General features: G+C 41.2%; 1 protein-coding gene across 9 annotated transcripts in view; it reads left to right on the top strand.

Annotated features, from left to right (window-relative positions):
• Positions 1-12959, top strand: part of RALGAPA1 (Ral GTPase activating protein catalytic subunit alpha 1) — a 508613-nt gene that overhangs the window by 468513 nt on the left and 27141 nt on the right. Inside the window, exon 41 of one of the 9 annotated variants that reach the window (XM_082275702.1) lies at positions 8159-8188. The exons of the other annotated variants lie outside the window; for them this stretch is intronic. Coding sequence (XP_082131828.1) covers positions 8159-8166 — 8 coding nt within the window. The 3' untranslated portion in view covers positions 8167-8188. The remainder of the gene's footprint in view (positions 1-8158; positions 8189-12959) is intronic. 9 annotated transcript variants of the gene reach the window in all.

Here is a 12959-nt window from a genome sequence, read left to right as displayed (position 1 = left end):
TATATATATATAGATAGATAGATAGATAGATAGTTTTTAACAGTTACACCCACATAAAGGTCCCCGTTTTTTTAAAACATGGAATGTTTATTAAATGTGTAAATTGGCAATGCTTAAAGGAGTTGTAAAGTCAGGAAGGTTTTTTTTATTTTAAAGCATTCTATTCTAAGCCTTATGTGTGTAGCAGTACCCCTAATAGTTACCTGTGCCCACTCTTTGTCCAACAATGTCCACGAGTCCCTCGGCTGTTCTGGGACTCTCCCTCCTGATTGGCTGAAATACAGCCATGGCACCATTGGCTCCCACAGCTGTCAATCAAAGTCAGTGAGTTAATCAGGGGAAAGAGGGGTGGGGCCAAAGAGCAGCACGGTGTCCGAATGGACACACAGAGCTGCAGCTTGGCTTAGGTGCCCCCGTAGCAAGCTGCTTGCTGTGGGGGCACTTGATAGAAGGAAGGGACCCGAGAAGAGGAGGATCTGGGCTGCTTTGTGCAAAACCAACTGCACATAGCAGGTAAGTATAATATATGTTTTTTTTTTTTTTCATACAATATAATTATGTATTACGTTTTATACAATTCCTATTAAATCTCTATAGCAATCAATGTGCTTGGAAATACAGTGCCTTGCAAAAGTATTCGGCCCCCTTGAACTTTGCGACCTTTTGCCACATTTCAGGCTTCAACCCGAAAGATATAAAACTGTAATTTTTTGTGAAGAATCAACAACAAGTGGGACACAATCATGAAGTGGAACGAAATTTATTGGATATTTCAAACTTTTTTAACAAATAAAAAACTGAAAAATTGGGCGTGCAAAATTATTCAGCCCCCCCTTAAGTTAATACTTTGTAGCGCCACCTTTTACTGCGATTACAGCTGTAAGTCACTTGGGGTATGTCTCTATCAGTTTTGTACATTGAGAGACTGAAATGTTTGCCCATTCCTCCTTGCAAAACAGCTCGAGCTCAGTGAGGTTGGATGGGGAGCGTTTGTGAACAGCAGTTTTCAGTTCTTTCCACAGATTCTCGATTGGATTCAGGTCTGGACTTTGACTTGGCCATTCTAATACCTGGATATGTTTATTTGTGAACCATTCCATTGTAGATTTTGCTTTATGTTTTGGATCATTGTCTTGTTGGAAGACAAATCTCCGTCCCAGTCTCGGGTCTTTTGCAGACTCCATCAGGTTTTCTTCCAGAATGGTCCTGTATTTGGCTCCATTCATCTTCCCATCAATTTTAACCATCTTCCCTGTCCCTGCTGAAGAAAAGCAGGCCCAAACCATGATGCTGCCACCACCATGTTTGACAGTGGGGATGGTGTGTTCAGAATGATGAGCTGTGTTGCTTTTACGCCAAACATAACGTTTTGCATTGTTGCCAATAAGTTTGATTTTGGTCTCATCTGACCAGAGCACCTTCTTCCACATGTTTGGTGTGTCTCCCAGATGGCTTGTGGCAAACTTTAAACGACACTTTTTATGAATATCTTTAAGAAATGGCTTTCTTCTTGCCACTCTTCCATAAAGGCCAGGTTTGTGCAGTATATGACTGATTGTTGTCCTATGGACAGAGTCTCCCACCTCAGCTGTAGATCTCTGCAGTTCATCCAGAGTGATCATGGGCCTCTTGGCTGCATCACTGATCAGTCTTCTCCTTGTATGAGCTGAAAGTTTAGAGGGACGGCCAGGTCTTCGTAGATTTGCAGTGGTCTGATACTCCTTCCATTTCAATATTATCACTTGCACAGTGCTCCTTGGGATGTTTAAAGCTTGGGAAATCTTTTTGTATCCAAATCCGGCATTAAACTTCTCCACAACACTATCTCGGACCTGCCTGGTGTGTTCCTTGTTCTTCGTGATGCTCTCTGCGCTTTAAACGGACCTCTGTGACTATCACAGTGCAGGTGCATTTATACGGAGACTTGATTACACACAGGTGGATTCTATTTATCATCATTAGTCATTTAGGTCAACATTGGATCATTCAGAGATCCTCACTGAACGTCTGGAGAGAGTTTGCTGCACTGAAAGTAAAGGGGCTGAATAATTTTGCACGCCCAATTTTTCAGTTTTTTATTTGTTAACAAAGTTTGAAATATCCAATAAATTTCGTTCTACTTCATGATTGTGTATCACTTGTTGTTGATTCTTCAAAAAAAATTACAGTTTTATATCTTTGTTTGAAGCCTGAAATGTGGCAAAAGGTCACAAAGTTCAAAGGGGCCGAATACTTTCGCAAGGCACTGTAGTTCTAAAGGATGAAAGCAATTGGCTCCAGCTGCTATTAATCATAGCCAGTGAGGAGGGAGCAGGGGCAGGACTAAGCTATGTCTTATGCACACACAATAAAAGTTATCTTAAAAAGATAAGTCAGTTTTCTTATATTCTGTGAATTCCTATTCCTCAAAGTGCCTTAACCAGCAACAAATAAATTGCTCACACCCAGTGGTTTGTGTAACTCATCAGAAACAGATTACCTTTTGGTAAAAAAAAGGTCTATTAGCACTTTAAAGGGAGTATTTTCAAGCCAGCAGAGAAACTTTCACATCCATATACATCGCTGCTGTTGATTCGTACAATAAATGTCAGGAACATGTAGGCAACTTCTGTTGGGGGCATGGTTACTGCATGTAACGTTGCTTGCCGGTTTCGGCTTATGGGTTTGTGGAACACACGCCAGCTTCAAGGATAGCAGTGTGATGCAATGGCGCTCCATCTACAGGAATAATCTTTTATCCCTTGGTGTCTGGAATGTGCGGCACTAAGATATGTAGATAACCTCTTCACTGGGTCTCTGCTTTACTGAAAGTTTCTGTACAGCTAGAGGAGCTGGAAGATGCTTCAGCAATTACCTTACTCTGCCTTGCAAGAGCCCTCACATTGGGCAAGCTCCTAGGTTTATGTATGTTAATTTTAGCCAAGGGCGCATGGGTAATATACAAGGAAGCACAAAACTTCCCATCTTCACTGCAACATCAACAACAGTCAGCTTAAGCTAGCATCCACCAAAGAAATATGACACAAAACATATATCCACAAACAATGCAGAGATCGAATGATCACGCCCCAAAATAAAGGAAGCAAAAAAAAAGATTGACAGTGGCACAGTGACTAGATGTAAGGAACATGTCATAGACCGTAGGGAGGAGAGAGGCTTTCTGATGCATGCGGTCTTTGGGGCTGAAAATGAGGCGGGGTTCATAGAAATGAACACAGTAGAGGCCTTGCTATATGCATGGAGAAAAAAGGTAAGGCTGCAATTTAACTTTGAAGAAATATCAAGCTGTTTATTGGTTTGCCGTTTGACTTTGTCCCTGGCTCCTGTCATTATTCCCCAGTTTCATGTTAAAGGGATTGTGGCAAACTGAATGTTTTATCAGAAGTAAAGGCATAATGCACACACTGATTAATGTAACTTCCTAGCCTAACCCTGTGAAGGATTTGTTGAGTGTTTTATTGATATTCTTCAAAGTCTATATGTGTGGTATGGAGCATTTTTTTACCAAAGTGCCTTTTACCAGTAAGGTCCCATTCACACTTGCGATTAGGGTTGTTTGTGTCAAGGGACAGTCATCAGTCCCTAACCATAGGTAACTGCTGGATGTGTACTGTTACATGCTAACTGTAGTGGACAGTCATGACTTATGTCATATTGCCGTTGTTTTATACAGGCTGAGCAGCTGCAGTTGTTTGTACATGCCTGAGATTCCAGTTGCAGAAACTCGTAGATAATTGCTGCATGAATCCGCTGGCCAGGGTGATGTGAGAGAACGAACCTGTGTGCATCTCTGCGAGGACCACCACGAGAATGTCTGGGGTTGTTCATAACTGGGCAGGAAGAGGGGGTTGTTCAAGAGCAGGAGAAGGGGTAAGAAAGGGGCATTCTGTTACCTGAGTAGTGGACAAAATCCCGAAGCTTTAAGCTGTGTAGTAATAAAGGGCTTAGGGAAGAAATGGGGGGGGGGTGGTGAATGCTATGAGGGAGCCTTGGAGAGGGAGGTTGGGATCAGGTCATAGTTCGGAAGTTCCAGGGGCACCCAAAGGGGCATGTTGGTTGTAGCATGGATCATAGAAAGCTGGAAGATTTAAGCAGCCAAATAAAATGTTGCCACTCCTAGGCAACCACAGAGTCTATGTGTAAAAAACATGAAACATGAGGTTCTGGGGCATTTGTAAAAGCGAGAAGCCTGTTCTACAATAGGCGCATATAATGTGAAGGGTTGATGGGTTTTGTGCCACAACCTTCAAGTGATTGGACACTTGCAAAAATAAAGCTGCAGGGACATTACCTATGTTACCCCTCCCATGCCTAGAAAGCTTCCGTTATTTGCTAGTGTCCTTAGGTGATAGATGTCTTCTCCCTACTGAGAGGAACTTGCTTCAGACCCTTGGGGGACTGAACTTGAACCTCTCATGGATGTATATGTAGGGCTGGACTATAACCTTGTTTCAGGCACTAGATCTTAAATGGGTGCTCAAATTCTCACATAGTGCATCATGTAGAGTTAGCTTCAGGGCTCTATACAGGTCCAGGGCCATGGTCTACCTCAGTGGAGCCCTGTCCCTGAAAACCCCTTTGGGGGCCCATTAAGGGAGGGAGCAGCCATTCTCCTGGAAAGACTATCTGCTGTGGTGAGTATGGGCTACAGCTCTTCCCTGGGCCCAGTGTGCTATGTTCCCATCCCCTGAGGTCCAATGAAGTACTGGCTGTGACACTTGAGATGTGCGTTGCAGCCATAGGCAGGAGCACCAGTTCGCTGGATTATCTCCTGTCCCAAGGATCTCCTAGTTTTTGCATTGGATATTCTTGTGAATTTGTGTGTTCAGTTCATCCTGACCTTTGGTGGCTCAGGGACTGATTTTTCATACAGTCTTCCTTCACTTTTGGATGTTTTTTAGCTTGGTGTAGAACCAGGATTCATTCCCAGGCTGTACTCTGTGAGGGAAATCCTCACTTCCCCAGTGCGGTTTGGATCAGCGTTGGGCCTTGAGGATCATCAAGTGTCTAGTCTCAGCCTTAGTGGTTGTTTTCAGAGGTCACTTGCCCCTTACTCTTTGGTGTGGGAGTCTTTGTAGAAGATGTTGCACTTGTGCTCCCTATATTTTTCCTAGTGATTCCGTGGGGGTCTCAATCTGATGCTTGTCCGAGCCTTTGGACTGCCCCTGAAATTTTGAAATTTTTGTTTCCTGTCTAGCCTTAAGCCTCGTACACAAGCACCGATCGTCGGCCGAACGATCGGCCGTCTTTTGTCCAGGGCTGTCGTGTCTGTTGAAAACGGCAAAAGACTGCACACGAATTTTGTCGGCCAACAACAGCCGACTGCAGAAGTGATGTCATGTGATGGTTAACTTTCCTTGTCTTTTTTCTTTTCTGAGCACGCTCAGTCTTGCTAATCTGCTGTCTGTCGGCCGAAATCTGTACTGACTGGCGAACAATCGGCCGTTCTGGTGTTGGCCAACAAAAATTTTAATGCTTGCACGACAGATTCTGTTCGGCCGAAAATGCGCTGTCGGCTGTCGGAAGCATCATACTAACAAGCCTACAATCGGCCGATCGGTCGTCGGCCAAATATTTACGGCCGACAATCGGTACGTGTGTACGGGGCATTGGTCTTATTGCCATCACTACTACCCCACAAGTTATAGTTCTGCAGTATTCACTAGGAGCCATTTCTTCAGTAACGACAGTGTTGTTCTGAGACTGTGGCGTCTTTTCTTCCTAAAGTGTTGTATTTATTCACCTGGACCCGAAACATTTTTCCGGCTTCACTCTATCCTGCTCCTGTGTATCATCTGGAACTTTCTTTGGTTGGGTATTCAAGCTTTTCAATTTCATCTCTCAGCTGCTGTTCTTTCTCATTTGCTCCACTTTCTGATACCAGTTTTGGGTGTAAGTAGTATCGTGCTGCTCTTTGAGTTCTATCTGGGCCAGAGGTAGGCAACCTTGGCCCTCTAGCTGTGCTGAAACTACAAATCCCAACATGCCTCTGCCTTGGGGAGGCATGCCTGTTGTTGGCAGTCTTACAGTGCATCATGGGACTTTCAGTTCTACAACAGGCGGAGTGCCAAGGTTGCCTACCCATGTTTTAGGCCTTCCTTGACCCGTTGTTGCATGGGCCTGTTAGCTTTTATTTGCTGTGTTGCTCACCCCTTAGTTGGACTGCTTTTGGACATCTCATAATTAAAAGTAAGATCCGGCACCCTGTACTGTACAAATAAGGAATACGGATTTTTGACTTGCCAAAAAAATCCATTACTTGGACACTGTTCAGTCACCCGAAGATAGCTGCATATAACCCATGGTTAAGACTAAATCCGGCCATACATGGAGTGAAATTTGTTCCGTTCAGTAGGGACCAGCCGGATTTCGATCCATGTATGAGCAGGCTGGTTCTACAGACGTCAGTATACCCGCTGGTTAAACAAAAAAAAAAAAAAGACAGACAGACTAATATATGGGCTGCCTAAGGTCCTGTGTCCAATACAGTACTACAAGAAACAGATGCTACTGGTAAGTGAAAAATCCTATTATTTTGGTCTCAGGAACAAACACACTTTCCAAAAATAGGAAATACGATAACTTTGTTTTCAGTGTCATGCCTTGGAACCTGTAACCCTTCTTCAATAGGTGAGCCACTTTTCTGATTTATTTTTTTCTGAAGGTGCACAATATGTTCTATCATTTGGCAGGAAAATAATTCAATTGCGTTTTTCTCTTTTGTGTCTAAAAATATTGCTGATGTGTTTGCACTGTTTTAAGGTAATCCTATAAATATGATATCACATATGGTGGTCTTGTTTTGATCGTTTAGGATGCCAGCCTCAGCAGATGATGTTGCTTTAACTGTGTTTTCTTAACTCCATGAGGCAAAATACAGATGCCATATTAACTATATGATGTTAATTGTTTTGTATACACAACTTGATGTTAAAGCCAAACTCCAGGTTTCTACCTCCGCTTCCCTTGAAGTGCCCCCTGCCCTGTCCAGCTGCATTCTACATAATAAAAATCCTAGATGGAACAGTGATCCAATGTATTGGCCATAAAAGATGTCCAGACCCAGGAATGCATTAGAAGAATGCTTACTTGAGAACATTCTTAACTTCCCCTTAAAGTGCCTGTCTGCTACTCGAAACATTGACTTTTATTTCTCTGTCTGTAAATGCCTCTTTTTGTCTTTTAAAGGAATTTCTGAGCTTATTAATAAGATTCCAGTGTACCGTATTTTTACCTTGTAAACATGGTAAAGTGTAAAGTTCAGTACCAATAACTGGTCCTTTTAAAGTTTAGTACAGAACAGTCAGTAAAAGATATTTTTTAACTAGATACTATCGGCTACTGCATTTTATTCTCTAGATTTTCAATAAGCCTACTATGGGAGTAGTTCCCCTTTAAAATAATTTTTTGTTTTGGGGTCCTGTGATTTGACTGTTTGCTAGTGACCAATGTATAAAGCTGAGCTTCATGGAGATATAAAAGACACAAATGAGTGCATTTCATTGTATTCATTAATACTTATCTCAATTTATGTTTTAAATGCAAATTGTGTAAATATCTCAATTTGACATGATAGCATCTTTTATTCCCTGTAGCAGAGCCCAAACTGGAAAAGGCAGGACTAGCACAAGTTGCCAATCAAGCTGTGCTAACAAGGATTATGTTCATGGGCAGGAGAGAGCAGAGAGACAAACTCGACAGTCTGCTGCTTCTCCTTCACAGATAGCTTTACTGGATTGATTTATTTTCAGCTCTATAGACTGTTTTCAGTTAGATAGTATTGATGCTCTTCATTGACATCAGTTACACAAACAAAGATTTAAAAGTACATTTGCGGACAGCAATTATTGCTGATTTAATGACTGTCAGCAATCAATACATTGGAGAAATGGAACCTTCTTTTACATAGTACAAATGAATCAAACTTTTTTTTTTTTACAGGCGATTTTGACCTAAACATTTCATGCTGAAAGAGTCACTTCTAATGTTTTCTCCTCCGTATTACAAAATGCTCTTTAATTTTTTATGAAAGATGAAATACAAATGATTTCAGTTTCTTGATTATTTGCATTTGCTTGTTAATTTGCCTTCTATCTAATCAGGTCTCTCTCTGAACATAATTTGAAATATATAAAGTTTCTTTATTCCTTCTCTTTAGATCATTAAATCTTTGTTCTGTTTATAAAAGGTAAGACATGATTGATTCCTATCTCTTTTTATTTTTTTTTTATCTCCCTTTTATTTGTCTGTATTAAATCTTTCCAATCGTTTACTTATTTCATTGCTACTAAATCACTGCATGGATTTTTTTATTTTTATTTTTTTGACGAGCACCTTTCACTTACCTAAAGAACTTGTACTGTGCTTGCAGGTAGAAAGTGGCTGCTAGCAGTTTTTTCTCATAATACCTCTTTTGTCAGCAAGCTTGATGAGTATGACCATCAATTCCCAAATTTTGGATGGGCTTAACAACCCTTGCAGTGTTGGAGTCCTTCCTTTTCATTTTTCTGTTGTCGGGTCTTCATATTGGCTTGTTTGAGGCAAACCCTTCTATGCTTTTGCGGTCTCTCAGTGATGCTTTCCTTTGGTCTTTGTGCACATAACCTTCAATGTATTGCACTTCTTTTTTAACTCTCTCAGCAGGTCAGTAATTAGAAAGGGGACAGTAACTATTACAGAACTGGACATTGCCATTTTGCACTTTAATTCAGCATTCTTCATCTAGCTCTTGACAGCAATCACCAAAATTATATATTCAGTTACAGCAAAAAATGTTTATTTTGGTGACCGCTGCCAAGCCATGATTTATAGACGGAACTCAGGGAGGAGACCCCTAGACTAGCTGGCACAGTGCTGCACACAGTAGGTGGGTAAATCCACTAATTGCACAACAAAGTGCAAAGTTTCTAAGTGCTCCGGCCTGCTAGCTTCTAAAGAGGAATCGTTCTAATCTGTTTCTAATTTAAAAGGTAAGTTCACCTATAAGGAAAAAATATTTTCCCTGATTTTCTGCAGGGAAAAAAAACCTGCATTTATCCCCCCCCCCCCATTGGAGCCTGTACCCACAATCAGGGGGCTCAGGGGTGGGGAGGTGCTTAGGAACATGTTATACCCTGAATACGAGTTTAACATGTTCAAAAAGGTGTAATTAGCCTTTACATTTTAAAACTGAATTAACTTGTCTTGCATCTAGACACATTTGAATTGTGCAATTGTACTTTAAACTTCAATCACACCGAATATGGCTTTGAAATCTTGTGACTTCACTTGAAATCGCACAAATTCTAAACCACATGTCAGTGCGACTTGGAAGACATCTGTGTGACTCTATGCAAATCGCACCTGAAATTGAAAAAAGTAGTGCAAGAACTACTTTAAAAATCTGTGCCACTCCGATGGTGTTAGAGTTGCACCGATTTGACCGCTTCCATTGCGGACAATAGGGTGCCACTTATGTGATTTTAAACTATCAAATTGCATGAAAGTCATACCGGACTTCCTATCGGCATGCACCATATTCCAAAAAAAAAAGGAAGCCACTTAATAATTTTAAGGTGGTGTATTATAATTTGAGACTTATTTTCAATCCAAACAGATGCACAATTAGGAAGTGGTCGGGGGAAGGTGTTACTCATAGTGCTGCCTTAGAGCAACAGAAGAAGGAATTTCTCAATGAATCCAAAGTCATGCATAGCAAATCTCTTACCTTTGTGTTTAGCCCTGCCACAAGGGTGTTTTTTATTTTGTTACCAATTTCAATTGAAAAGGAGAATTGGAAACATTAGATAAATTCACTTTACTAACGAATACTGTTTCTTGCATTATTTTGACCTCAAGGTGAGCTGTGATTGCAGACAAGAGTATTATGCAGCTTACAAGAAACATGTGCCACTGCCTTCTTTAGGGCTTGTTCACACCACATACGGTGGGACTGCATTGGGTGGCTAAACCAGCGTAGTCCCACCGCATGGACAAGGCAAAATGCCCTGTCTCCTATGTGCTTGGTTCACACCACTGCATTGTGTGTGGGGAGGTATGATTAAAAAAAAAAATTGCTGCATGCAGTTATTTTTATTAGCACAGCTTAGTGTAAGGCAATCCACTGCTTTGCTCAACCGATTGAATTTTGAGATGTCTGTGTGACATCGCAAAAATGTTTGTTAAAAAACAAAAAAAAGGAAACTGTGTGATTCGCCAAGCTTAGCACATTATCACTGAACTATTTTTGGCCCCACCATCTTTCAACAAGCAGCTATGTTGCAATCTTGCAATGCAGTGGATGGTGTGAACCAGCCCTTACGGTGTTTAAATATGATTTCCAGGTATGGATAATTTTACAGTTACTTTGGTCCAGCTTGGACAGATGTGACTTTGCATATTCCATACCTGAATGATCATTCTGGAAGCTGGAGATTGCTGTAATAGCTACTACTACAGTGATCTCCACTAGCTTCCGCATCCCGTGGCAAACAGCTGCTAATTACTTGAACATAGGAGGTTGCCAGGTCAACGCAGGGGCCATTCAAAGGATACATTGCATTATCATAATAAATTGAAAGTGTTTTCTAATTGGACAAGGCGGAGATTGTGGTGTCACCGCCCCGCCCTGTGGAAATGTAGAAATGTCCATATCTGGAATTCTTTTTAACTGTGAAAAATAAATGTCCTGATGTACAGTGGATATAAAAAGTCTACACACCCCTGTTAAAATGTCAGGTTTCTGTAAAGTAAAAAATGAGACAAAGATAAATCATTTCAGAACTTTTTTCACCTTTAATGTGACCTATAAACTGTACAACTCAGTTGAAAAACAAACTAAAATCTTTTAAGGGGAGGAGTAAAAATAAACAAAAGAAAATAATGTGGTTGCAAAAGTGTGCACAGCCTTTTAGAATTGGGGATGTAGCTGTGTTCAGAATTAAGCAATCACATTCAAACTCATGTTCAATAGGAGTCGGTACACACCTGCCTCTGATTAACCCCAAATAAAGTTCAACTGTTCTAGTAGGTCTTTCCTGATATTTTCTTAGCCGCATCCTACAGCAAAAGCCATAGTCCGCAGAAAGCTTCCAAAGCGTCAGCGGGATCTCGTTGTTGAAAGGTATCAGTCAGGAGAAGGGTACAAAAGAATTTCCAAGGCATTAGATATACCATGGAACACAGCCATGACAGTCATCATCAAGTGTAGAAAATATGGCACAACAGTGACATTACCAGGAACTGGACATCCCTCCAAAATTGATAAAAAGACGAGAAGAAAACTGGTCAGGGAGGCTGCCATAAGACATACAGCAACATTAAAGGTGCTTCAGGAATATCTGGCAAGTACTGGCTGTGTGGTACATGTGACCACAATCTCCCATATTCTTCCTATGTCTGGGCTATAGGGTAGAGTGGCAAGACGGAAGCTTTTTCTTACGAAGAAAAACATCCAAGCCTCGGCTAAATTTTGCAAAAACACATCTGAAGTCTCCCAAAAGCATGTGGGAAAATGTGAAAATGGTCTGATGAAACCAAGGTTGAACTTTTTGGCCATAATTCCAAAACATATGTTTGGCACAAAAACAACACTGCACGTCACCAAAAGAACACCATACACACAGTGAACCACCACGCTTCACTGTGTGTATGGTGTTCTTTTGGCATCATGCTTTGGAGCCGTTTTTCTTCAGCTGGAACAGGGGCCTTAGTCAAGGTAGAGGGAATTATGAACCATTCTAAATACCAGTCAATATTGGCACAAAACCTTCAGGCTTCTGCAGGAAAGCCGAACATGAAGAGGAACTTCATCTTTCAGCATGACAACGACTCAAAGCATACATCCAGATTTGGAGTGTTTTTGCAAAGAAGAGTGGGCAACTATTGCCAAGCCAAGATGTGCCATGCTGTTAGACTTATACCCACAAAGACTGAATGCTCTAAATAAAATCAAAAGGTGCTTCAACAAGTATTAGTTTAAGGGTGTGCACTCTTATTCAACCATGTTATTTTCATTTTTATTTTAACGTCCCTCCACCTAAAAGATTTCAGTTTTGTTGTTTAACTGAGTTGTACAGTTTATAGGTCACATTAAAGGTGGTAAAGGTTCTGAAATATCTCTTTTTTTTTACATCAAAGAAACCTGACATTTTAACAGGTGTGTGTAGACTTTTTATATCCACTGTATATACAGTGTGTGTGTGTGGAGATAAATGTGTATATTTGTGTATTGAGAAACATAACACCAGTAAATATGGTAATTAATGTATTTAAAAAAGCAAAAAATAAATAAATGCAGAACTACCTGAGTTTGACTTTGTATCAGTTTTTGTGTTTCCCTGTGAGAGGGAAGAACAGTGCATGTTACCAATGACAAGTGTTGCATGTACATATGCTGACAGGAGAAGAGTAGAGTGATAACCTCATCCGTTTGTTGTGCCTCCTTTTCTGGCCAATCACAGGATGAGGGTCATGAGGTGACCAAGCTGTGTTTAAATGCAGCCGAAAAGTAAACCATACATATTGTGTGGTGGCCCTAGGCAAAACTGTGATTAACCACTTCCCGAAAACGGACGTACTTGTACGTCAGCTTGCAGAAGTGTTTGTACCGGTTTCAACCTGGCACCTTCTGCGGCTCTGTACGGGTCTCCCGTCACACTGGGAGACCCGAGCAAACCCGCCGGCAGCATGTCCGCTGGCTGGTTGGAGTCCCGAACGAAGCCAGATTCGGCTTCGATTGGGTCTCCGATCATGTAACCCGTCACCTCTGGTTTACTCGGCTGCCAATGGCGTTGTTTTAAAACAACTCTCAGTATTTTAAAAAAAATGCTGATTTCTGCGTTTTGAATACTTTGAAGTGCAGTGGAGGAGTCTGGGGTCTTTTAGACCCCAGATCCATCCATAAAGAGTACCCGTCACTGCCTATTACTGTCACAAGGGATATTTACATTCCTTGTGACAGCAAGAAAAGTGAACAAATT

This window comes from Pelophylax lessonae (genome assembly GCF_965119305.1).
Source record: "Pelophylax lessonae genome assembly, chromosome: 13".
NCBI classification, from domain to species: Eukaryota; Metazoa; Chordata; class Amphibia; order Anura; family Ranidae; genus Pelophylax; species Pelophylax lessonae.
The sequence above is the reverse complement of the archived record's forward strand: the minus strand, read 5'-3'. Positions and strand labels throughout refer to the sequence as shown.